General features: G+C 40.0%; 1 protein-coding gene and 2 long non-coding RNA genes across 4 annotated transcripts in view; 2 read left to right on the forward strand and 1 right to left on the reverse strand.

The window, feature by feature from the left end:
• ME1 (malic enzyme 1) overlaps window positions 1-13,747 on the reverse strand; it is a 153,891-nt gene extending 140,144 nt beyond the window's left edge. The window contains exon 1 of one of the 2 annotated variants that reach the window (XM_068183962.1): window positions 13,414-13,747. In XM_068183962.1, coding sequence (XP_068040063.1) covers window positions 13,414-13,518 — 105 coding nt within the window. In that variant the 5' untranslated portion in view covers window positions 13,519-13,747. Of the gene's footprint in view, window positions 1-13,009; window positions 13,031-13,413 lie in introns of those variants that run through there. The other variant, XM_068183964.1, reaches the window with a different exon arrangement.
• Window positions 13,748-13,871: 124 nt separating this feature from the next.
• Window positions 13,872-27,257, forward strand: LOC137470507 (uncharacterized). The gene is made up of 2 exons (XR_010997099.1): window positions 13,872-15,175; window positions 26,578-27,257. It is a non-coding gene; the product is annotated as an uncharacterized lncRNA (long non-coding RNA).
• On the forward strand, window positions 15,950-22,333 carry LOC137470508 (uncharacterized). Its single transcript, XR_010997100.1, has 2 exons — window positions 15,950-16,720; window positions 21,390-22,333. It is a non-coding gene; the product is annotated as an uncharacterized lncRNA (long non-coding RNA).
• Window positions 27,258-27,900: the final 643 nt, after the last annotated feature.

Consider the following 27,900-nt stretch of genomic DNA (forward strand, 5'->3'; position numbering starts at 1 on the left):
ACTATTATTATTATTAATTAGATTTGCTGAGGGTAACAGATTCAGGGAATGCAGAGCAGATTCACCAAAAGAGATCCAGCGTTGGATCCCTACAGCTGTATGTTTAATACTGCGCTATTGCTCTGTTCTCCACATGGCAGCTTTGCCTATGTAAAGTAATGAAGTGTAAGTAACAGGTCAGTACAAGATAAATGGGGCTTTTATGCATGTGCCACATTTCCTCATGGTAGCTGAAAGATTATTTCTTTGTATTTAGGTAAATAGATGCATGTAAGTATTTTCAGGGACAAAAAAAAAAAATGCTTCCATGTATACTTTGAGAGTTGCACTGCTGACATGTTGGAGCACAGCCAGACAAGCATTACTTTTTTGTAGCTACTTATATAATTATTTTGAGGATAAGATTCATAGACATTAATTTCTCATGTAGGCTTTCATGTCACTGGTGAAACCCATAACAGAAAAAAGGAATCCACTTTGAATTAAGAAATTATTACAAAATAGGATAGGATTAGGATATCATTCTATATTTTGGTGTGCAAATAGATTCATTTTGCTAACTGTTTAACCTTCATTGAGTTATCTTTCAAAGTAAATCTTATTTTCCTCAGTATTTACACTACAGAAGTGTGATTTCCAAGAATATCATAAGAATTCATACATAAAGAAAATGTATGCAGCTCCTTATAATTAAAAGACATATACATGTATTTGTTTTAGCACATTTTAGGAAAGAACCAAAAAATTTTAAAAAGTTATCTTTGACAGTAATAGCTCCAGGATACAACGTGGTTTTATTCAGCCTTTATACACAAAGGACAATTTCTCTAGGGAATGAACATCTAAATTCTTACGTTTGGGAGAACAGTGGGTGTCAGATTTGTATCACCTCTGCCTATTCAGTAGCTAGCAAAGTCATCAGACAGCTAAATATACCCATAGAAAGTCAGCCTTCATTCACATCATGACATGCATTTAAGTCCTGGAGACATGAATGCTAGCTTCTTAAAGAAGTGAAGTTTCACTGAGTTAAAAACTACTGAACAGTGCCTAGCTGGAGGTTAAAATACCTTTTCTTGCAGGAAGCATTGACCTGAGTTTCCCCAGGCATTCAGGTGATAAATACTGAACACTTTCTCACCTCTTCTCCCTATTCAACTGGAATGGAGGCAACCCTCCGAATGCTGCCCAGGACCAGGAGGTTTAGAGGAGGCAGCCAAGGGTCAGCTACCGCTTCATCTAATTGGAACTAATCTGCATGTGGCACAGCATGGTCTGAAGCCAGGAGCAGGTTTAGCTACACAGATGGATGAGCTCTTCCTGTCTATTTAGATCTTCATTTTACGCCCACAGCATTCAGTATGGGCCATGATTTGCAGTCATGTCTAATGGATTTTCATGGATCTAGGAAACTGTATGTTCAGGAGACTGCATATCCATTAATACCCCCTCTACTTTTAATTGCAATACAGCAGAAAGTAAAAGGACATGGACAAAATATGTCAGGACTATACAGATTCAACATGGGTCTACTTAGATATGACTTTTAAAGAACTATCAGCTTGCTGACTGATTACTGCAAAAACTAGAAGATAGTTCCCTCCACCAAGGAAATAAATTGTACATAGAAACTACATTATAGCAGTATAAAGACAACGATGTAAACACTATGTAAAATGACTAATTATACAAGACCAAGTACTTCATACTAGATTTCATCCTGAACACTTCTCAAAGGCTGTTTGCCTATTCAGATGAGAAAACTAAATGACTAACATTTAATAGTCTTAGTGCATGACCTAGTTTCCAGTCCAATGCCCAATCTACTACAATATTTTGTCTCTCTTGATAAAGCAAAGCTTAGTAATTAAGGGGGGGAAATGTGTGTACTCATATGCATTCCATAGTTCTGAAGTAAGACAAAGAAAGCTTTTAAAAATTTGTCAAGTGTACCTCAAAGCAAACCAGAAAGGGTGTATGTCAGCCACACCTCCTGTTTAAATTGCTGGTGGTACACTATGACAACTATATGATGCTTTCCTATATTCATTTATTCTTCTTACCTGTGTTTTAACCACTACTCCTTACTAAAGAGTAATTAGAGGACTTGGTAACTATAAAAACAAAAGAAAGTTACTTCTTGCCATAAACGATGCAAAGTTTAGGGAGTTTAGGAAATAATGTTGGTTTGAAGGATGTGTCTTTATCCTACAGAAATATTTCTTTTTGCAATAATTACACCTCACAAGAAAACACTCACTTTTTATTTCCTACTTGGAGTTTATCCCTGTACTCCAAGAAGCACAAGAGCTCAGTACCACAAACAGCCTGGCAGGAGCTAAGAGGCTCCAGCTTCACGCAGACTCCTGACCTGCAACACTTTTGCTCTTACAGCAAACACAACATGAGTGGCTACAAGAAAGAGCCACACTGGTTATGTTTCCCCAGGTAAGATGCAAAGTGAGATGCTCTACTTTTTCTGAGCTTAGATAAAGTGTTCCTTCAAGCAGCTGCTGAGGATGAGTGCTGCAAGCCCTCTTTACACTGCAGTACACAGTAAGACATCTTTTCTGATACCTCTTTACTCACCCAGATTTATTTATCCCCAACTACAATAGATGCATTTAATTCAACCACTGTGTTGTGCTAGATGTAAGAATTTGCATGCTCCATAAGAATTAAAAAACATAACTCAGAATTAGCAAGCTATTTCTTTACCTGACCCTTGACTGACCTAAGAAACCAGGCAGATGCCAAATCCTCTATTACATGAACAAGAGCAATGCTTTATCCAGACTTCATTTACAAAAAGCTATGCAACTGGTAAACCTCAGCCTCTGAGAAATCTATCATTAACTATTGTCTTAACAAAAAGCAACAACAAAAAACCAGATGAACCACACCGATTTTATGCTCTCCCAAGATTATAGTAAGTCATAAATTTGCATCACTGAATTTTGAAACACTCCTGGGATAGAGGCAACTTGAAACATACTGAGATGATGTCTTGGAATTGAAAGCACAACTGGCCCATATGAGCTCCAGCCAAAAGCAAGGAAAGAATTTCAGAGAAACCTTTGGAATTAACATGCCAAGCAGTCACCTAAAACATATGATCTGAGGAAGACTGAAAAGACTGGACAGAGATAAGAAAAAACTTCTGCAAGATCTTGCTCCTGCAGAAGGTACAAGAGCCTGAATCCCAATCCCCTGAAAGAAGGCTCTTCAATCTTCCCCAGCCCTCCCTCCTAGGACATAACTTTTAAAACTGGCTTGCGCCTGGGCTAAACCAAAGCTACGCAAACCTAAGGACCTTAGGGAATTACTCCAGTAACTGCTACAGCACAAAGTCAAAACTTTGAAATTAATTTTCACAATTTTTTCCAATTTTCCTGTAAACAGCAGATACTTTTACCTTTCAGTAGTAGAGATTCAAGTCAAATCAAACCAACATGAAGTGCTTTGGCAAACTCAGTTATTCACTTTACTTGGACAATACTATGTTCTTCTATTCTGACTTTTATCTGTAACTATTGAAATCTTTTTTTACTGTTTAGCTAAAGAGGCTTTACTGTCTCTTTCGTAAATACATCCCACACACATAAATCTGCTTTGTAAAGTCAGGCATCTGGATAATGAAATCCAGTAAGTCAGCTAGACATCAGTACCATAAATGTTACAGCATGCTTCATAATCACCACTATGCACTCCCTTCCAGGACTGATTTAAGGCAAAGATATTTTTTTTTCTTGGTCATTTAAAGCCAGAATTATTTTTGCCTTTGGGGAAAAAGGAATTACATATTTCAAAATAATTCTTTTTCTTCCCATGCAGAGCAGTACTATCTTAACTCCATGCCAAAAGAAAACTTAAAAGGGTATCATTGACAAGGTACAAGAGGAAGAAACCGAAACTGATATCCAATCTGAATTGGATATGAATTATTTCATACCTCACAGCACCTACCGTGTTCCAATACAGATGAATACAATTCATTAATAAGACAGATGAATCTAAAATACTAATAGAAGACTTAAGACTGCATCTATTTAAGCAAAGTTACATTGAACCAAACGTGTTTTCAATTTTTCAAATCACTTCTAATGATAAGAGGGATAAGAAGAAGCAGAACAGTGATTAAGATTTAATATTAGACTTTGTTTTTTGAGGGGGAAAAAAATTTTCTAAGCCAGAAATGGGTAACAGCTACTACTCAAACCAAGTAGGTAAAACCTAAGCATAAACATGCAATGATAAAATTCATGGTTGCTCTATGCCTCATTTATATCTTAGGACGGACGAATCTGCTTTCTGAGCTCCCACACCAGACAACTACATCTTGACATATTTCCACATCTTTGGCTGAAAGTCAGAAGTCTTCAGATCATAAGATCTTTTTTTCCTTCAGTTCTGTGTTATGCGATATGTATATAAAAAACACTTCCTCTGCTTCCTCTATATTGTAAACAAATTCAGGTCCTGCTCAGAGTGTTATGTTTCACACAGGAATAGCCATTAACAGTATCCAAGTAAATTAAAAACACTGATTTGAACAGAAAGTACACAGTGCTCTGCAAGGAGCCAGGGTGCCCCATGACCTCCTTCTTCTAAGGCAGGATTTTTGCCTCCAGAATTATGCAACAAATTACATTAGCAAAGCTTAAGACCAAAACATGTTTCCTTATGCATGCAATGCAGGGGTTATTTTTCATTAATTCCTAAAGTAAACTATGCCAAGAAATATGCATAAGCAATTCTCAGGCAAAATGAGAGACGTGTTTTTAACAGAAACCGACTTGGCTTTCTCCATAGCATTTTAATCACTGAAATTACCCAAAGATTTTGATTGTTAAAGTCACCTTAATTAAACATAAAATGAGATACTGTAATATTCATCACTTTAAGCAAATTAGACTAGCCAAAATCACTTAGCTTTCAAACTATGAATATTTCAACATTTCTTTCTACACTGGCTGCTAGGAAACGAGCAATCTGTGAAGGTTAAAGGAGCTCAAAGTCTCCAGATGACAATGGGTTGGTTTTTTGGGTATTTTTAAGGATTAGTGCACCAGGACTATGCATTATTAATTTCATGGCAGTTTTGCAGCAGCTTCCTCTCTTGAATCCTTCTATCATTCATTTACTCTCAGCTTACACTATTAAAACTGGTATTAGGATCAGGTTCTTAGGTCTTTCCCTAATACTTCCTACACAAATTTATCATCCTCATAAATGCCATGAGCATATTTGTGAGAATGGTTCAATCCTTAACTTTCCTGTGGCTGGGCGATCCTGTCAGTTCCAGCTCCTGGAGCTATCTGTAATGTTTGTCACACTGACAGTCCTTCGAGGCAACCTTAAAATTCCTACTATCATGCTGCACATCACAAAATCAAGAAAATTAGTCATAATGATAACCCAACACATAATTACACAGCAATTTTCTTATTTCTCTGGAAGCATATAATTTTGTTCTAGGAAAAAAAAAAGAGATAAATATTTCTAAAATGTAAATTCATGGAGATTCAGTAACAATATGCCTGACAGCAATCATTTACTTCTCAATGGTATAAATTTGTTACTGAGAGGAGAAAGGTTAAAGTAAAGAAAGAGTGACAGACATAGCAGCTCAATCTATGCAGGCTGCATAGGGTGAATAGTAATAAAAATTATTCAATTTATTTTGACAATTTCTTAAAACACCTATTAGATGGCCTCCCTTATCATCCTTGACTTCATCCATGACTTTGATTTTTTTTTTTTTGAAGATTAACAGACATACAACACAATCTACAAAGAGCTTGCACAGTTGCAATTTCAGAACTACAAGGCACTTCACAGGTTTTGAGAACAGGACACCAACAATAAATAACACTTCTTAATATATCAGTTGGATAAGGTAGATTTCTCATGACTGCAAGCCCTTCTAGAAAGCAGTGCTGGTGACTGTGCATGATACTCTTCTCTCTGAATGGTATGGCAGAACATTCTAGCAACAAACCAAATTCATCCTCTGCCTCTCAATAGAAACCATCAGCATCTTTATTTAAATATTTGAATTCCTACATCAGGTGAAACACTTGGAAGCACCAAAGCCTTTCCCCAGTCCCTTGCAATTTAAAGCATAGCTTTGCTACTTTTACCTGTCCATGGGGAAGTTTGTTCTAAGTCCCATCTATCCTAGTTTGTAGGTACATGGTTGCTGTGTCATGTTCGTCTGCAGTTTCCTGTACAAAATTTTGGCTACCATATATTAGAAACTGGTAATCCCTATTCTATTGCCTTTTTCCCATACCAGATTTAGCTCCTTGGTGTTATGTTGAACCAGACAATAGAGATAATTTCTGTGAAACTATTCCCAGTCACAGGCCAGGCCTGGTCTGGACACAAAGTACAGAGAAAGCACCTCCGTGACTGACAAGAACATTCAAACAAAGCTTAACTAATGGCCTACTACAGACAAACTTTATTATTGTATAACCGATCTCATTAGACAGGCACACAAACCAATAGTGCTATTTCTGTTCTTTTTCTGCCCTTTCCATGCTAGTCTTCCAGCCATGATGGGCAACAGAGCACACGGGCAACCTCCATACATTTGCTCCATCCAGGGGAGCATAAATGACACCTTACAAGAGCTCTTCAGATTTGCAGGGAGGACAAACCACTTGCTACTGCAGCTGAAATCCCAGGATCACATCCTCCACTAAATGATCCTTTTGAAGCTTCTGCGAAACAGCAGTTCCACTAAAAATTCTCAACTCTAAACTGGAAAAAGCTTAATGAAGGACCTAATTGAAGGGAATTAATACTCTCTTTCAGACCTCCAGAGCCAAGAAGACCTTTGGCATGAAACTCTGCATCAACCCCTGCAGGCATAGACAACAGAAGCCAGAACCACCTGAGCAGGCAAGGAAGGAAAGCATGACAAAGCAAAGATGGTAACCTCTGGTCATTGGTTAATAAAAAACATTCTGTCACAAGCAGTTCTCTTCCTTCTCCCCTCCACAAGGCAAGCAGGGCTGGGGGAGAGAACCTTGGGCCTCCTACAGCCACAACTTCTGTTTTTTACAGCAACAGCTTGATACAAGACACTGATTGAGCAGAACTGGATTTATAAAGTGCAGAATGCAAAGTAAGAACCTCTGTACTCCAAGATACTCTCTGCAGTTTATTTTACCTAGACAGAAGTAAAATTTCTCAGTGAACTCTCCTCCTATTTATTGTCAGCATCCACAAGTAGGATTAAAAAACAAAACTCAAGTACTCTGGCCAGCATCTCTATAAAACCTACTGTCAAAAGACACATTTAACCCAATTTAAATACAGAGATCCTGCTTACAAGGTGCTCTGTGCCCAGATTAATGTTTCTATTCAAATAACATTTATAACCAATGGCCATAGGATTTCTCAATCAAAAGTAAAAAGGTCGATTTTATATCCAACTACTGAAGTTCACATGAAAATTACCCAACTGAAAATTGTTTTTAATGCCTGAAGTAGATTTGCAGCAAAACAGTTCTAGGTTTCAGCTTCCTGTGACAACTTACACCACTATTCAGTTGCTATTAATGCTTTTTAGCTTACTGCATAACTTCTTCTTCATTTTATTTGCTTTTAATTCAAGTCACAGAACTTTGTTCCCAACTTGCTGTCTCAGCACTCTGTTTCATAACAGCAAGCAAAGAACTGGAGGCCAACAGGAAGAAAAGAACATAACACCAACAACAGCAACTTACCTACTAGGTCAGGAGAAAGGATTGAAGACAATGAACACTGCAAGCTGTATACATTTAATAGAAGACAGTGATAAAATAAACACTGATTTTAACACTTTATGCTTTTTCCAAGACTTTCTCCTTATTAATAGAATGCAGGACAACCTGCCCCTGCCTTAAAATAAGAAATGGGGAAAAAAAAGCACAGAATTTATTTTTACAGCCCCTCCACACATACTGAAAATAAAAGCAGTCATACAAAAGGCATCTTGCATGACTAATCCTCCCTCACACCTTAACAAGGTGTCTACAGAAAAGAGGAATACACTGCCAGTGTGACAACCTCCTCACCCAGCCCTTTGGTAGCCACCAGTGAGCCACTATCAAGCTCACAGCCTTGCCCAAAACCCAAGCAAACAAGGTAGCTGCATTCTGCTAGCCTGCAACTTATGATCTTGATTGTTAAAGAGCAAACAGCTCTTCTATGAGCCAACCTCACACGTGAAGAAACTCCTGGTTTAAGCTGCCGTTCAGAACAGCAACTAGAGTCAAAGATCCCAGTAAGAGATGAAAAATGTAATGCTTGTCAAACATATGGGCAAAATTGATAGAAGTTCACTCTAAAATGCTTCAAAGACCAGATTCATTCACTTTTTGTGCTAGCACAACCACTTTACCATGCACTCTTGTCAAAGACCTGAAAAATCACGTGGTTATCCCTATCAATATCAGAATTGCTCTGCTATGTGATCTGGAAGGGATAAGAACCAAAAACTATTACTTTTAAAAACTTCAAATTCTTAAAAGGAAGTAGAACACAGTAAGAATGATCAGCAACAATACTAAAAATAATTCCCCAAGTTATACCTTTACTTTCACATGGAACCAACAATCTTCTCAGCTAAAAAACACTCTCATACCTACTACCACTTAAAATTAAATAATCCCTTGCAATATGAAGTAATTTCCAGAAAATCTATCTTACTAATTAATTATGAATTACAGATAATTCTAATATGCAATTTAAAGAAATGTTTTCCTCCTTCATCCCCAATGTCATCAGCTTTCTTCCAAAATAGCTATCTACAGGTAAGGCAATGGCAACATTCATTGGGCATTTGCCACTCCAGAAGACCCATCCAAAGCACACACTAGTTTAAGATGTGAAAATACAAACACTATCTATAGAAGGAAAAACAGTCTTCTATTGCTTGGTATTTGATAAAGGAATAGATTTATTTAAAGGAAGTTCTTAAATGTTTCTTCTATTTTACCCATCACACAGAAAAAATCTCCCTGGAATACTTCTGATTTTTTACTGAGGTTTGGTTTTTCTGAGACCTGTTGCAGGGTTGCCCACTAGTGTCAAAGTCATAAAATCCTTTTTATATGTCGCCCAATAAAAATCAAATCTTCTTTTAGAGAAGCAACTAGTTGTGTACAGAACAAAATCTACTTGTATTTCACGAGCATTCTCATCCCACTGTCTAAAATGCAGAGCAAAATGGGAAGTCCATGAGTCTCTCTAAGAAGTTTACAATTGATTTTTAGTAAATTCATACACCTAGCATGTGTAAACTGATAGGAGAGACATATGTTCATATCTTATTGACCCTCTAATTACCTGCTCATTCCCTCAGCCTGGAACTGATTATTCACCAGAGGTCCCTTCACTCTTCTGCCTCTCCTGAGGGCTCCAGTTGAACCACTGTTAGAAATAAGACACTGGGATGAATGGACCTTTGCTCTGTTCCAGTACAGTCCTCCTATAGTAAATCCCATAGTAAGTCAATACACTGACAATCAACTCCAGCCAACAACTAATGTCACTTAGTGAGAACCTGCTAAGGTTCAGGGGCATCACATCTGGGAGACATAAGGGTAAAACACCAATGCAATGGTAGGTGGGATGGACACAGTGCTCTCAGATATTCAGCAGTCCTGTCAGACAGTCTGTTCTGAAATTCTACAGCACTTTAGTACAACTTGAAAAAAGAGAAAGAAAAAGGAGAAAGAAAACAGCTTACAAGCACATTATACTCAGCAATGACAACAGCAGTCACTCAGTAGAGGAGTTAAAATCAGACATCTGGGGAGGAGAAAGAGCCCTCCAGCACTTAGATTTAACAGTCACTTATTTACTGCTCACTGAATTGCTCTGCAGGAATATAAAAGCAGCCTGGAAACAAAGCATTTCTCCAACGGCAAAGTTTCTCAGTAAGTTTACACTTGGCAACTAATACAGGCTATTGGGGAAGTTTTGTATCGAAATGCGTGTTTGTCTATCTTCGCACCAAGATTCTGAAAATAACCAGCTTATGGGAAAATATGATTTGCTTAAATATTAAAAGGTAAAAAATTAAAGATGAAACTGTAGTGTTAAACTGTTTGTGTGCCTTAAAATTGTAAACTTGTCCACTGAATAAAGCATAAATGAGATTTACAGTAGGGAAAGAGCAAATTACTTCCACACTTCTATAGCTCATCAGCTTAAAGAGCATACAACTCCCAGCCAAATCTGTTTCAGTGAAAAGAAGTGAAACTGTGTTTGTTTTCCTTGTAATTGCTATTTACAATGTGTTTGGTTGCCTGAGGGAAAAAGACAGACAATTACCAGAAAGTTTCTAAATACACTTTTAAATATTAACATCCTAAAATTTCAGACATTAAACTGAATTACAATTATTGTCTATAGACCTGGACACACATCCTCAAGTAATTAAATTCAGTCAGTTACAATCCACTGTTTGTCATGATTTTTGATGTATCACTGCTGCTGAGATGTCACAAGCCACTCAGGGACCCAAAATGCTTTACGGGGGGTGGGGAGAGAGGGGAAACAACTCACAAAACCACCAACCATTTTTTATCGAACTTTTTGCTGCTGAAGGTTGGACATGTTTGTGAATTACTAACCGAGTCAAACATAAAGGATTTAAGAATGACATTGCCTAGGGTGTCAATTTTGCCATCCAAGTAGAAGTAAGGCCAAGCAGAAGAAGGGTGCTCACCCTGGCATTCACACAACCTTTTCCCTCAAAAGCCAGGAAGGTTAAGTATAAAAAGCAATGGACAAGCATGCAGAAATCCAGTTTTACTGTTGAATGAGTGGGACACTTGAATGGAGCACTTAAATGGAGATAGGGTTTTGGGACTGGGTTTTCTGTTTTGACTGGGTTTTTTCTTTTTAAATCTAGCACTTATTTCTTCTTACATCTGTTTTTAAATATGTTCAAGTATGAATGGTTCCATGTAAAATTTTCAATTTGTCTGAGAAAAGGAATGAGGACATAGGCCCCAGGCTTCTGCATACTGAAGCACAGTTCAGTTTTACCTGCTTGCCAGGGTATCTGTCTTAAGAGACCCTGAAAACATCATTTGTCTTCCTTTTCTACAAGTCACTGGTAGATACCACTGTTTAGTACTTAACAGTCTACTCTTGCCACATAAGTGCAAATAGACATCTTAAAACTGGCACCATATCCAAAAGAAAGCACTGATCTTAAGAAATTGCAACTCCTTGACAGGGCCAAGACAGCAAAAAGTTCTGGCATCTTGCAGGACTGTAAGAAATCCCTGTACTTTAGAATCACTTAAGGACATATTTTATCTACTTTAAATTGAATTCTCAGCAACCTGACACTTGTTTAACGCCCTTGACAATAGAAAGTGAACTGGGAGTAGCAGCTTCCACGTGCACAGGCAGGCCACAAGCTATCAAACTGGCAACCATGTGGGCAGTCCTCAACATATCTGAGTTTAGTGCACCTATACAGAATCAAATATACACATATTAGGGTGTGGATGTACATACATATATTAGGGTATAGTACATCTACACCCACAAAAAACATCATCTGTCTCAGTCAGAAAACGGGATTATCTATCCTTTAACAGACCAGAACCAGACTTTTCTCATAGGCACAAACACCAGATTTTTCCGCTGAGCATTTCTAGCATCAAATTTTGTTCACTGGGTAGATGTGGCCGGTAATTAACAACTATCTTTTCCTGCTTCTCTGCTTTACAGTACACAGGGGATATACCACAGCTGTGAGAGCATGAAAGAATAAAGCCTAACCCAGGAAAAGGATGGTGCTAACCCACCAAGGTTGTCAGTCTGATCTTCACACAGGCCATTCACTTAAGAACTGGACTTGAAAATCCTTGTGGGTCTCTTGGAACTCAGAATATTCTGTTACTCTTCTCTCCTGTAAATTAAAATCAAGCAAAACCCTTCCTCTTTAGCACCTCATCTGTGATGACCCGTCCTTACTGTATGCTGTTCAGAGGTAAAATGTAAGGTGTGTGAGCATTGGAATGAGTCTGCCTCTGACTGCCCTTCAGTCAATGCATTTTAGAACAGGCCCCCTTTTATTTCTTTAAACAAGGTGAGATTTCTGTTGGGTTGGCCTTCCTGGTTATGCTGAATCAGACTTTTTCCATGAATAATACAGCTGCTTAAACGCAAACCCAAGCAAAACAGCCTCTCCTTGGTTTCTTCTTGGGAGTTTTATATTTTGGTAAATTCTCCTTTAACCTGACCTCAGGAGACTTTCTCAGGCCTACACAGACTTAAGACAGCCTCTAAGGAAACTTTGTAGTCAAGCACCAAGACTAATAAAAGCACTATTCATCTAACTTACACATGGAGCTTTTACTGATGAGTCAACCTGTCTAGTAAACCTAGAGACACGGTTTTGCCAATTTCTCCAAGTCGGCAATAAGCAAAATGACCGTATATACATTCTAATGCGGATGCACAAATCAGAACACCATTCCGGTTAATGTGCAAGGTGAAATTTGGAGGTAAGGGTCTGACCAAGGCTTCATATGCTAGATGTGGTTTATTATCAACCTTTAACCAATTTTCGTTTTGGCAGTAAATTCAGGGCTTGTTATGCCAATTTAATTATTCTATTATTTGAACTTCGCGTCTTTATCAAGGCAGTTATGCAGACATTTCTCTACTCAGCTTTATGTTTCCCAGATTAGTTTTACACATTTAAAAAGTTTGATCAAGCTGAATTACTATTCTTAAGCAAACTGGAAACGCGTCAAAAAGGTTTCGCTGTGCTATGGCATCTCTTAGAAAAGCTGCCTGCATTCGCTGATGCAGAGCGGGGAGCAACTGCAGTTGCATTTTAGAGCTCCAAGAGGAATAGTTGTGATAAACACATTTTCCACCCTGCCAGGGCAGAAAACGCAGGACAGCACCAACAGCCACTTTAACCCGCAGGAAAGGAGGTCGAGCATCCGTGGAAGAGAGGATTGGAAAAGAAAGAGGGTACCGGGAAGACAGAAGCACGGCAGCAGGAACTCGCATCAGAGCGGCGTAACTTTCAGCAGCATCCTCCTCCCCGTGCTGCTGCAGCTCCCATCCCCTGGGGGCTGCCGGGAGGATGGCTCCGCGGCCCGGGCCCGCTGGGCGGCGGCGGGCAGGGCACCGGCCGCCTCCCGCCGCCCGAAGGAAGAGGAAGCGGCGCCGGGCCCGCAGGAAGTGCGGCTGCCCCGCGCCCGCCGCCCCCGGCCCGGCGGCCGCTGCGCCTGACAGGTGGCGGCGGCGACAGGCGGCCCCGGCCCCGGCCCCGCGGGCAGCGCCCGGCAGGACCGTTCGTCACCCGCGGGGGCCGCGGCGAGGGCGAGGGCAGCCGCCCTCCTCGCCCAGCGGCGCACCTGCCCTGCCCGCCCCTACCTTGTTGAGGTGGGGGTCGCGGAGCACCTCGTAGCCCCTCTTCATGGTGAGCTGCAGGGGCCGGGCGGCGTCCCGCCTCTTCTCGTCTCCCTTCCCTCCTTGCATGGTGCGGCGCGGCGGGGCTGACTGCAGTCAGGTCGCTGCGGGAGCGGAGGCAAAGTGGCGGCGGCTCCTCCTGCTGAGGTGACCGCCCGGCGGGGTGGGATGATCCTACCGGGAGGGCGGGAGGCAGAGAGGGAGGGGGCAGAGCCGTGGCGAGGCGCCGCCGCCGCGGGCGGGGGTCACCGGCGAGCCGCTGAGTCACCCGCGGCTCCGCGCGCAGCCGGGCGGCCGCCCAGGTGCGAAGGGCGGCGGGTTGCGCACCCGCAGCCCTGCCCTGCGGGGGATGCAGGCTGCGCTGCCTTCTAGCGCAGCGGACAGGCCGCCCGGAGAAGGAGGCCGGTCTGCGATCACCTGCCGCGGGGGGCTCGCAGGCGCGGCTGTGCCTCGGCGCGCTGGCTTTGGCACAGGGACTGCCCAGCAGCGCGCCCGGACCCCATCGGCCCGGACCCCGCGCACCCCCCTGGCGCGGCCTCACGCAGGAGCCGGGCCTCTGCGCTTGAGTCACGTTCAAGTTTCACTTTCCTTCTGCTATTTAAATGGCCGTGAAATCCAATCTTTCCCGAAGGGGACGGACTGCATAGCTTCGTACAGTCAGGAGCACATGGTTGATGTAATTAGCTGTGGGTTGGCTTCAGCTGTGGTGGTTGGGCTTATGCCTGGTCAGGATGGAGAGCACCGGGGCAGAGCAGGTGCTTAGCCGGTTTGTACCGCTAGCCCTGACGTTTGTTTTCAGTATGTTCTGAAATTCTTTGCATACAACCCGTTGTGTACTGCATGACTGTGGCTATATTCCTCTAAATTCATGTATGTAAGCAAAAATAATTTCCGTATGGATGCTGTAGTCCTGCTGGAGAATTTACGCAGCTTTAAATGTGTGACTAGAGGATTAATTTAGAAGGGTTTGGTTTCTGTTGTCAAGCAGCAATGAACGCATACAGATTTTGCAGCTCTTTCAAACTTACCTCTTCACATTTAATCACTAGGCCTTGTATTCATACTACCATGTAATCTTTTATTAAAAAAAAAAAATACTTCCACAGAATCTGGCTTTTACTGGATTTCCTATTAAGTAGCTCTGAGAAGTTTATTTGCAGATAACTAACAAAGGAAAGCTGGAAGCGTTCCAAGTCTCTATTTCTGGAAACTTGACTTTGCAAGTCAGCAGAAAATCCAGTAAATAGATTTGTCCCATGCTTCACTGTCTCAGTATTATGGAAAGCAGTAAACTAAAATTAAAAGTTTCCTAAAAACTTTAAACCTGGAGTCTTTCTGATCAGTTATCCAGCTTTCCTTGGATTTCTCTGACTAGCTAAATACCTTCCTCCCCACCCAAGTCCTGAATATTACTTTTAGTAAGTGTCAGGGATATGTGGTTTCATTTCAGTTCTTAGTTATTAAATTGAAAAGCAACATAGAAACATCCTTTCTCCTTTCTTTGTGAGTACACCAAAACCATTCTGATAGAATGCTTGCCTAGTGCAATATTTTGTCTTAGAGTAATGTGTACTGATGTAATTTTTATCTTCATGTTGCAACACTGTTTATAAAACAACCCTCTTTGATTTATGTGAAAAGTCAGTGCAATCATTGTGAGTACCTGCTCAGAGGTCTGACCCCAGCTAAGCACTTATCCTGACTCACTTTGCCCAAGTTATAAAAGGTATGTTATGAAACAGCTAATTAAAGTCAAATTCATTGGGATATATACATTTTTTTAATGTAATCAGAATTCAGAAACCATTTACTACTGTGTTTTTAGTGTGAATTTACTCCTCCATATCTTCCTAAAATACAGTTTATTTCCGTTTGTTATGTTCAAACACTAATAAAAACTAAATCATAACTATCTTTTGAGATAAATGAGTTGTAAGAATGGCAACAGATCTTTTCAGCTCAAAAGGAAGACCAAAGAAACAAGTGGTGTCATGTGTCACTTGTCACCTGTAAAAATCTTCCACTTAAGACCTGTAACATTTTACCATTTAATGATATTAGTAGGGATTTATTTGTCCAAGCCTGCTATTGCTGATTACTTTTCTTCTAGACTTTATACCTTCCTTCAAATTCAGTTCTGCATTTGTATTGCCTTTATAGAGTATCTTTGATCCAGAGAAATTTTAGAGTGGCTTTTCTAGGACCTCAAAATATTCAAACCATAAAAATAATTCAGGGGTCCAAAGGAGTAATGCTCAGCAGTTACATCTGCAGTCAAAGGTCATTATTCCAAAAGAGGACTGCCTTGCATAATAATGGCGTGATACAGTCCTATTTATAGGACTATAAATTAAGCTTTTGTAAGTGAACAGATTATTTGTAATGGCTGTGTACACAATATAGATTTTTTGTAAATGTTAGCCCACATTCAGGTTATTAGTGGGCATTGTACACTACTGATGTGTTTCTGACAGAAAATACAGTGATTTTGCCCTTCTGGCAGGCACTTAATTCTTTTTCTCAAATGGTTTCTATATGGACCACTTTTAAAATTCTTACTCATGATTTTTCATAAGTACTTACAGTTTCTTCCCACCTTCTGCATTTCTTGTCTCTCTCAAATCTTCTCAGATGTACTAAGGATATATGAAAAGCTCCACTTGAAACAGTCCTAGGAAAAAAAAAAGACTAGAAGGAAGATTGGTGGTGTGATTTAACCCCAGCCAGAAACCAAGCACTATGCAGCTGCTCACTCACTTCCTGAGAGGGAGAGGAGAACTCAAAAAAAGGTAAAACATATGGGTTAAGAACAGTTTGATAAACAAAATGAAGTAAAATACAGTGTAATAATAGTAATTAAAAGTGAGGTAACAAAAAAAGAGAAATAAAACCCAAAAAAACCAAGTAATGCACAAGACAATTTCTCACCACCTTCTGACCAAACTCCAGCCCATCCCTGAGCAGCAACTGGCCCCTCATGGCCAAATCCCCTGATTTAATTTAATGAGCATGATGTTGTTTGGTATGGAATATCCCTTTATGTCAGCTGTCCTGGCTATGCTCCCTCCCAACTTCTTTTGCGTCTCCTTGTTGGCAGAGTATGAGAGAATGAAAAGACTGAGGGTGAACACTATTGAGCAACAGCTGAAACATCAGTGTTGTCAACATGATTCTCCTACTAAACCCAAAATGCAACACTCTACCAGGTATTAGGAAGAAAATTAACTCTGTCTCAGCCAGGAACTTGACAACCTGCTTTTTCAAGCCAGTAGTAAGGATAGATAAGTATGGGAAAAGATATTTCTTTATTATAGTTAATTAAGATGACTCACTCTGTTTAAATATTTAAGAATAGAACTTGGGAAATAGACTTGTGTTACATATCAGATCAGAGGATTTGGACTCCCTCAAACTATTTTTTGAACCACTGTTGATTTCGGGAGCTGCATATCCTGCTGTGACACTGGGGAGGGGTTATTTCTCAGGGCTACCAGTTTGGAAGAAGAGGAAGAGAACTCCTGTGTCCTGATGAAAACATCCAGTTAACTACTTTTAGGGTGGTACTTGTGTGTCATGTCTGACTTACCCCTTGAAGATCTGTATTCAAACTAATACCAGTAACAGTTGGGTGCTCACTGTGGGGTCACAGTACTCCAGGCAAGACCTCATCAGCCCTGAATCAATGGAAAGCTTTACTTCGTATGTTTGAACCATGCCAGTGCCCTCCATACTTGTCAGCACAATGTTTGCTTTTTTGCAATAGTGCAACACTGTTAACTTCTGCTGGGTTTGTGATCTGCTATAACCCCGGGGTCCTTTTGTGTGGGGATCGAGATTGGGTGAGTTCATTGGGAGAGACTTTTAAGATCATTGAGTCCAACTGTTAACCCAGCACTGCCAAGCCCAACACTAAACCATGGCCCTAAGTGACACGCCTATACCACTTTTAAATACCTCCAGGGACAGTGACTAAATAAAGGATGGAGGTGCTCCTTTAACCCTCCTTTTGCTGCTCATGTATTTATAGAAACATTTGTTTCTATACATTTGTGTACTGAGTTACAAATTTTTATTGAGTTATACTTTTTTTGTTGGATTGATAATACCAAGTCAAATTTGGCGGGGACACAAGGTTAGTTTTAAAAAAGATTGTTTCATGATCTACAAACTAATTGAAGCATTTTTAAAGTCTACAACAGAAATATTTTACAGTAGTGGATAGCAATCCTGATTCCTGGTAGTTAATTTGAAAGTGAAGTTGAGTTTTTCATCATTGGGACATATGTTTTTAGTTAGGCTGAAGGAGAAGCAAAAATTGAACTGCAGTATAAGCAGTATGAGTTTATTGTTTAATAATGATTTTTTAATTATCTTGAAGTGATTTTTATAACACAAAGGTGGTTTTTGAAAAATGTATACTTCAAAGTAGACAATGCACTCCTGAAGTTAAGAGCAGAATCTAGTAGAAGGTTTGAAATGCCCAAGTGCCAGCACTCTGAGCACTGCCAGCCTGCCTGTCCCTGCCCACACTCCCAGGGCTCCGGCCCACCCTGCCATGGTTCAATACCCCATATCAGCTCTCAGGGTCATCGATCACTGCCCCAGCAGCACCACAGCCCTGCCTGGGCCTGGCCATGGGCCCTGCTGTCCTGGACCCTGACCACCTGTGGGCTGACTTGCCAGCCTGGCCTCCACAGCCTCGTCACTCAACAGTCATGAGGCTGTCCCTGACCCTGGTTACCCTCACTGGGCTGACCCCACTTCACATCCTCAGCTCAGCCTCAGACGAGCCTCAGCAGCACAGCACACATGGACAGGGCTGCCCTCAGCTGCCCCAGCTGGCCCTCCTCCTTCAGTGGGGGTGGTGGAATGAGCCACGACTGGTGACACCTTACCTGCCTTGCTGGCCCAAATGGGGACCCCACTGGCCCCAGCCCACACTGCACCCTGGCCAGAAGATGGGTATGGAGAAGGCAGAGCCAGGCTCTTTTCACAGATGAAGAGTGCAGTGCTAAGAGGTGACAGTAGCAAGGTGCACCCAGAGAACTTCCAATTAGGCTTAAGCACAACATTTTCAAGCGTAAGGGCGGTGAGCACTCGAGCGGGCTGCCAAGAGAGGTTGAAGAGTTTCATGCCTGCAGCATTTCAAAACTTGACAGGGCTGTGAACAATCCAGCTTTGAAGGTCAGTCTGTTGACAACAGAAGGTTGGGCCAGATGAACTTCGGACATCCTTTCCAACGTGGTCTGTTACATGATTCTGCAGGTAGTACACTGCTGAGAGTGACAAATTCTCTGACTATGCAGGCATTTTTACAGGAATTTCATTAGAGCCACAAAAGGCTGTTCCTCCTCATGAATTCACCAGTTTTCTTTGATCTCGCTCTTCAGTTTCTGACTCTTCTTCTATTAAGGCTTGTATCTGTTTGACCAGTGGGATTTTTACTCAGAACTTGCTTCATACCTCTCACACTTTATCTGTTTTTGCTAAGGGTTTTATCCTACATGCAGTACATTTAGTTAAACTGTTAAACTGTTGAACTTCAACAACTAGTGGTAAGTATCCTAAGACTCCACAATTTTGGAATCCCTTGCTGGGTTCATAGAAATACTAAAATTATTTCAGCATAATACATACATAATATTTATAGAAATCAATAAAACAGTAAGAATGCCTGTTGCAATTTCTGTTAGTCAACATTCCATTGTCTGGGTGTCACAGGAAAAAAGCCGTACCTGGCCCAGTACATGTTGTTGGAGATGTGGAAGCACTGTGAGCGCATGTCCACTTACACATGGTACCATTAGGAGTTTCCAGCACCTCTCAAGTCAGATGTAAATTAGGATTAGACATATAGAAGTAGTTGCATGTCTACATTACCACTCACGCTTCACAGTAGGCCTGGAGTAGAATGCGACTTTAATTTTCCCATATGCCAGTGTTAACGTTTTGACTGGTAGACCATGTCCTTGTTATTATAGTAAATCTAGCACAAGGCAATTAAAATATGCATGCCACAGTGCAGCATGTTCTCAGAAGATATTCTGGCTGTATTTATGTTTCAAGAAGATTAAATAATGCTCAAAATACACATCTAACCCTTTTCCAGTGTTTGTCCAAATAGTGCTGTTTTCTAAGAATTTTTCTATTTCTACAAAAAATTCCCCAAAACTGTAGAGGCCCAACTATTCACTTGTTGTCTTTTAATCTCACAAGAACAAAACTAATGTGAGGAGTAATAGATTTCAAAGGTGATTTGAAATGCAGTATTTTGAAAATGCAGACACTGTGGAGTGACTTAAATGACCTACATAAAGGCGTGAAAATTCACATTCCTTCTCTTCAAACTATTCAAAATCAAAAAAATCTTCCTTGAAATATCCTGTTAAAATTAATTTCCTGAATTGGCTGGGGATGAGGAATGTAGAATATTTCTAGATTCCAAAGCCTGCTTATCTGAAGGATAGGAAATCTTGATAGTGTTATCTTTTCATCACTAATGCAAATGCCTATATATAACACTGCACATAATTTTAGAAATTTAGATGTGCACATTTATTTCCATCTCAAATATTTTAGAGGTATTTTGTAGAAGAATGTTTCAGATTAGGAGAATTAAAAATTTTTAGACTGTTTGGTTAACTGTCTCAGAACAAATTTTTCTTGGCTTCATTTTTGTTGCGCTATCACTGAATTTAGAACTGAAGATTTTTGAATGCCAGAATTGAATTACTATGACTTTATGGTATGATTTGTATCTTAATGCTGGGAGTTCACTGTCTTGCTAGAAATAATAGGATTTAGAAAAAGGCCCCAAACAGCACTTTTACTTAAATTGCTGTATCAGATCTATGTTCCAGTAATAAGAGTGGAAAATCTGCAAGATTCCTTCCATTGTTTATGAAAAGAGGATGAATTCTTTCAGCTCTGCCAATTACAGACAAAATTTCAAACAACTTCAGCACCTTTAGGATAATTTTGGAATAGTATTAGCCAGTGCACTTCCATTGTTTGCTTCCATGGTTATGTCTGGCACGGGAATTTTAACAGTTTAGCTACAGACAAAGAGTGCTCAGAAACTTTCCTCTTTTAACTGCTTTGTCTCCTATACACAGGAGCCCATGAAGGGCTTCTTCTTTTCTACATGCTAATTACCATAAATATTTTGGAGATTGTTCTACAAACTCTGTTTTGTTTTCCAAATCATTAGCAATGTTAAAAACAAACCTTCTGACAAAAATGTTGGCAGAAGCTCAAACACAAGTCCTAGTTCATCAAGGAAACCCTTCCCTATGCAAAGGGTACTGTGTAGGGTCCTTTACATGCTGTTTACTTGGCAAAGCACATGAGATTTAGGACATGAGATTCCAGCCGTGCTTAGGTTTTTTATGTACTAATCATTTAGAAAAGACCAAATAAAAGTTAAAATCAGTTGAATCATCAGGGAAGAAGGATGAGGCAGTACTTTTAGAGGTAGAGAATTGCCATTCTGCTTTAACAGGAGGCTGTAAACACGAGGTAGAGGAACCATAGGCATCAATGGCAATGATGCTTGGTCTGCAATTACTTGTAAAAGGCCTAGACAGCTTCAGCATGACTACAAAACACAAGGGCAAAAGAAGTATCATGGAATGGCTTGGGCTGGAAGGGATCTTAAAGATCATCTGGTTTCAACCTTCTGAAGTGGGCAGGGACACCTCCCACTAGAACAGGCTGCTCAAAGCCCCATCCAACCTGGCCTTGAACACTTCCAAGGATGGGACATCCACAGCTTCTCTGGGCAACCTGTTCCAGTGACTCACCATTTTCATAGTGAATAAATTCTTTTGAATATCTAATTTAAACCTGAAAGAGTTCAGTCTAAAGCCATCCCCCCTTGCCCCATCACTACATGACCTTGTAAAAAATCCCTCTCCATCTTCCATGTAGGCCCCCTTTAGGTACTGGAAGGCTGCTATAATGTCTTCCCAGAGCCTCCTCTTCTCCAGGCTGACCAATTCCAGCTCTCTCAGCCTGTCTTCATAGTGCAAAGCCCAGGATATGGTTGCCTGTCTGGTCTGCAAGTACACTTTTACAGCTTATGTTGAGCTTCTTGTCGACCAAACCCCCAAGTCTTTCTTCCCAGGATTGCTCTCAATCCTTTCTCCAACCAGCCTGTATTTGTGCTTGGGATTGTCCTGGCCCAGGTGCAAGGCTAGGGTTAGGGTTGCACTTGGTATTGCTGAATTTCAGGAGGTTCACATAGGCCTATCTCTCAAGATTGTCCAGATCTGTCTGGATGACATTCCTTCCCACCAGCATGTCAACCATACAACACAGCTTTGTGCCATTGGCAAACCTGCTGAGGGTGCACTCGATCCCACTGTTTATCATTTTACCAAGTTTAACACCTGAAGGAGAGCACTCGAGTAATGGCTCTTCACTAGAACATAAAGAAGAGTGTTTCTCTCCAACCACTTTTAAGATGATTCTCACCTCATGATTATTCAGGTAGTAGCAGTCAATGTCCCATAAACTTATTGACTGATAGATCTGTTCACCTTGTCATCCAAGGAGTCTTTCTATACAGCTCTATTGAGGCCCTCAAAGGTCTGGAGACTATAGCTTTAATATAGCAGTGGTTCTGCATACCATAAATTCTTAATATGAAGCTAACAAGCATCTAATAAAGATTTCTGCTGAGATAACAATAACTTCCCATACCAAAACCCCAAAAGGATGCTGTATTTCTAAGACAATATTTTGAAGATGAACTAACCTGGTCATTTTTAAGTTTGGCAATATTTTCCAAATAGCGTTATGTCCTTTTACATAGTTAAGATTATTTCTTCTCAGCTTAATTTGTAAAAATGTCCAATGTTATTTTCTGTTGTGCAAAAGAAAAGAGTTAACAGAGATTTTGTTTAAACAGCAGATTTTCTGTTTTCAAGTGGTCATGTGCAAGATAATTCACCACCACTGTGGATTTGCAGTTACAGGACAAGAATGACAGAGTTTCAGAAATAATGTGGTGTTGCTGCCTGTGCATAGCAATTAGTTGGTGGCCTAGTTCAGATGAGAGTTTCAGTGTCTTATAAAATGTCCAAAGAATAGCTGTCCTAGTTAATATAATTGACTGCAAGGGACAGTTGAAGGGCATGGTTTATTTATTTGAGGAAATATTATCAAAAAATTAAACAAATTTGGGCAATAAGCTGTAGTGAGAAATATGAGTAAATGATAAATTTTAGATGTAGACTGATAAAAACATTACTGCACAGCATTAAATATCTTACCTGGCAAATGATCAGGTGTCTTCTTGCTTAAGTTTATGAGCTGTTTTATTGATTCATACTTGTTAGAAGAGACTTCTTGAAGAAAAACATTACTCAAAATGTGTTTAAGTGTTTATGTACAATAAATAAATAAATACATAAATAAACATATCACTACTTGTTACTCTGTCTTACCATTACTCCTTGTACAGTTCTCATAATTCTACTAGTGAATGATCACACCACAGGTTTCCCTTATGGGTTTACCCAAAACCTCTAAATCTCCATTAAAAAGAGAATGTTATTGATTTTCAGTAAATCCCACTTCTATACAGCCCATGCAGTCTGTGCTGTGACATGCCTCCAAAGGAAGGCGTTGCTGGGGGAAGTACAACAGCTACAATGACTCAGAGGCCTCTTTCCTAAGTGGTGCTAAGTAAATTAAAGTAATCCATTGTGTATGTTTCATATTTGGATTGAATATAGTCTGCCATTTCGTTACTCATTTGCTATTGAAAGGACTTTTGAAATTGTGTCTCACTCTGCCTCCCTCCCTGCAGCTGTAAGCACAGTCAGACTTTCTTTTGCCAAGCTCTATTTGGCAATGAAGACAAGTTTCATGAGTCAGAAAATACAAGACTTCTCAAAATCCTGTTATCATCTATCTTTTCTGTATGGCAAAGTTCTCTGAACTTGCCCTGACCGTGCAAAACTGCTGCAGGTGACATTATTTGTGGTAAATGAACTAATGGTATGAGTATTACCCTTGTTCCCTACATAGTGTGAGCTCCCTGATCTCTGAAAGCCAGGTCTTGTTTTACTTCTGATGCCCATAATCTGCGGCCAAACCAAAGAACCTCCATTACTCCAACAATTTTAATGTTGGTTGGCCAGCACTAACCAGGCCTGCAGGAGATGGATACAATGTGCACATAGCTGTACTGTGGAGCACGACTGCAATTTACTGCTCACTACACAGCTGCTCTGATGTGTGAACCAGCTTGTCATTTAAAAGCATAACAGTGATCCTACTGTACTGTGCTAATTCCATGTGTTAGGAGCACTGGTCTGCAGAGAGGCAGTTATGAATTTATTGTGGCTGTCCGTGAAGTGGTTGTCATATTCAAGCCCTGTATGCTTCAGCCTCACTAAGTGCTTATTCCACCATAAATTTATCAGCAGGAATAGATGACAGCAGCTTACTAGTTAATGACCTGGCAGAAACTGAAAAAAGCAGATAGAAAACCAAACATTAAGGGTTTTGACAAATACTTTCAGGATGAGGAGGGGCAACAGTCTTCTAGCAATGCAGGTCTGTCCCAAAGCAAGTTCAGTCATTGTGGCACAATGTGGGCTATGTTCCCAGAAATCACAGTGTGGTGGAGGTACCATTGGCATAAGGTTTAGTATCAATTTATCTGTGGTAATGCAGATTATAGGTGGTGGATTGGGCATGAGGAAATAATAAAAAAAAAGGGTTCTATGTGGTACTCTTAGCATATATTAAAAGAGAAATGTCAGTATTCTTTATCACACGAAATAGTGCTTCTCCATCATAAGGTGACAGATCTTGCCTAATTAAACATTAAAGGTGGTGAGAGTTTTCCCCCTTTTGTTACCAGAATTTAAAAAAAAATTACTTGCCTCTAGTGCAAGAGTCCCCAATTCTTTTCCACTGTGTGATGTAAATACAGCATTAACTAGTGAAATATAGGTGGACTGGAAAGGAGTTTTGCAGAAGGCAGGAGCTAATGGTCCACACAGTGCTTCCATAAAATAGATCACTGAGTAGGCAGCATCTTTCTGTAACTTTTCTTGTGACTGACTATAGTCAGTTTCCTTGTAATGAAATTACACCGATGCCTTGCTTTTACGTCTCTGATCATGTGTGCCTCAAAACTGAGCTAATTTGATTTCTTTCCTGCTAGAAATTATTTATTCTGACTGAGTCAGAATCCAGTGAGCATTTTAGACCCCAAAGGAATTGTTTGTTCTAAGAATTAGCTACGTGGGATGTGCAGTGAGTCCAGACTCAGAGCCTTGAACAGATTGTGCAGCTGAAAGGGGGAGGGTAACTTCCGTGCATTACAAGATATCAATTTTAACTTCTCGTTAAAAGATAATACAAATAGTATAACATGGTTGCTCTCAGGCCAGATGTTGGTATGGTCAGTTTTAGCTACAAGGTCACACACTGTGGTTGGGTCAGGAACAGAATCTGTGAGAAATGTAATCTCCCTCTCCGAAAAGCACCACTGTAATCACTGTGTCCTAACAAGCATGACAGTGCCAAGCTGTACCGAGACGATGACGTTTGCACAACATTTAATCTACTAACTATTTTGTAAAGACCAAGTGAATAATCTTCAAGCCACCTACCTGGAAACATGTAGTTGCACTTTTTTACTTTCATTTGGCAAAACATTATGCTGAGTGTTAAGTACCCTGAATGCCCTTTGGTTTCCAGAACAAGCCTATGGCTTTTCTAGAACTGTGCCTTTAAACGATTTAGCAGCTTTCAAATACACATAGTTGGTGTATATGTACAGACACAGTCCCTTCCCCTCTGAATTTTAAATCTGAGGTCCTCATCCAGTAAACATTTCTCTGCATATTATATTTTTGTATGTGTGAGAGGTTCACATTAAACTTCCACTGGGAAATATTTACAGAAAGACCACACCTGCTGAGCTTCAGCCTTTCTGGCAAGTGCACTATAGAGGCCTAATGGGAAATCACGGAGAAGAAAGGTTGCTTGCATTTTAAAAGGGTGTGAACTCTCCAAGCTCTGAAGCTATGTGCAAGTTTATATTTAGATAACCTGAAAGCTCTGCCTATAAATTGTCAGGGAGAATTAATGAATAGTGCATGTGCAGTGTATCAAATAATTGGTGTCTCAGCCACTATTTTCATATGCACCAAAGTACATGCGTGTTCATTACTGATGGCTGTATACAATAAGACATGTTTAAAGTTTTAAAAGACTTATTATTTGAAAGTATCTGAATGCAGAAACCAATGACCCACTTTCTTTAATAGCTGAGAAGCACTTTTTGTGTTCCAGCAAGTATTTCTAAAGGGATTTGTGAATCAAGCAGTCCTGAGACAGTTCATCCTAGAATATAATACTGATGTTTAAAAGAAATAAAATGCAAGTTCTATCTCAGCCACGGCTTCAGTCTCTGATTTTTTTCCCTTGGCCACATTTTTTTCATGGACTCTATTGTCATGTATTTTTAAGAAGCTATGTCACATTTTAGAAAATAAAAACATAATATATGAAATGTATATCCTTTGTCTTGCCTGTGGACCTCATGCTACAGTTGTAAATCTCACATTTCTTCTTTCTTACTTATTTCTAATGAGAGACAGTGTGAAGACATCAATGGCTTTGGAATGGTATTCATTATTTAGTTATTTATGTTCCAAAGCTGTTAACAGTTGTTTTAATAAGACTGAATGCTCTGCAGCTCTTGCCAGCCTTGCAGTAGCTCTCAGTCCCCTTTCCCTTCTCACCCCAAGCTCCTTAGTAGGTCTGTTATTTCATTTGGGGTTAAGGTACCGCATGTCTCAGTTTTAGCTTCGGAATCTTCTCCCTTACACCTAGAGATGGCATTCATATGAATTTGTAGCATGATTAGCCTTTCCTGTAGTCTTTAAAAATATGTTTGCTATCTCAAAACACTTTCTCTCAAATGGCGATCCAGATCCCTGGACACCATAGGTTTAATTCAAGATGTATTAAATGACTGCATGAAGTGAAGACTTTAAATTTGCCTTTATTTTTAACTTCTTTTTTTTTCCCACTGGTAAGTGAACCATGTGTTGTAACAGCCTGCTCATTTCTAAGGAGCACTGATCCTGTCTCCTGCAGAATCTGCTTCACTATGAACGCCCTCCTGCAAGATGCTGAGTGCTCTGGCCCTCATTCATCCAAGTCTTTAGATACTGAGCTGCTGGACTAAGATCAGTGCATAACAGTTTTCAGGATATAGCTTTGTTCCAAGAAGCATTGTTCATCATTTACTCCTGTCAGAGGATGGGTCCTAAATAAAGGAAATAATCTTGTCTTTCTGTTTTGTTTGTCTAGCAGAAGAGAGACTATTAACCTAGACTGGAGGACTTTAAAATCAGCTCAGCTTAAAATATTCCATCCACTTTGCTCTATAATGATGTTAAGGTTATGATAAGCTGTATATTTTTGTGTAAAAGTTAAATTAATAGCAAAAATAAATTAATACCAAAAAATAATCTAACACATTCTAACTTTCTTATTATGTCATCAAGCAATAATGAACTGGGAATTTGGCCAGTATATAAAAATATATTTAATCCTACATTATTCTTATAGCTCCCTTCCTCATCAGCGTACTTTGTGATTCTGTGAATTAAGCATTTAGATGTATGTGGATTGTACAGCAAAACAGTGAAATAATTGATCCATGTGTGTGATTACTAGTGTACCAATTAAAAACCAACCTTTTCTTGGGAGGCAGGAAGGCAGTGCAACTTTGACTTAGGACTTAAACAGTAATTTAGTCCATGAACAGAGAGGAGAGTAGAAAACTGTCTCAAACATACTGGGCATATGTTCTTTAGGAAAGGAAAATTTTTGGGTCATCTAATTGGCCACTCATACATACACTGCATTTTAGTGTGAAAAAGGAGAATAAATTTTAAATGTGGCAGTGGTGTCATCCCAAGTCACCCACTTCTGTATCTTTAGCTGTTTGTGGAGGCAACACAGTAAAGCAGATCAGCAGCTCAATTTAATTAATATTAACTTGTTGTAGATGTGCTTACCACATTAACTATTTTCCAGTGGGTTTTTGCTAACTGAAGTAATTATCTGCACTCTGTGTGATGCACTCAGAGCTATATACCAGTGATGCAAAAAGGCTAGAGGGGTGGAATGCCAGCCATAGCTTCCTTGGTAGTGGCACTATATACTTATCCCTGAGGTACCAGATGAAACCTGAAAATTTGCTCTCAGTGTAAATGGAAAACAAGTGCTAAAAAGACCTGTTCTAGGTAGATAAAAGAGCTTTGTAGTTGACTCTGAAAAGAACTTGACCTTCTGCCAGAGACCCTGCCTGTGGACATGAGGAATCTTGCAATTACTGGCTGTTCCATTTGTCAGCAAATTCATTGTTGTAGAGAATGTTGCAAAGATATGTTTCTTCATTCTGTAAAGTGG

This window comes from Anomalospiza imberbis, chromosome 3, assembly GCF_031753505.1.
Source record: "Anomalospiza imberbis isolate Cuckoo-Finch-1a 21T00152 chromosome 3, ASM3175350v1, whole genome shotgun sequence".
In the NCBI taxonomy this organism is placed as follows: Eukaryota; Metazoa; Chordata; class Aves; order Passeriformes; family Viduidae; genus Anomalospiza; species Anomalospiza imberbis.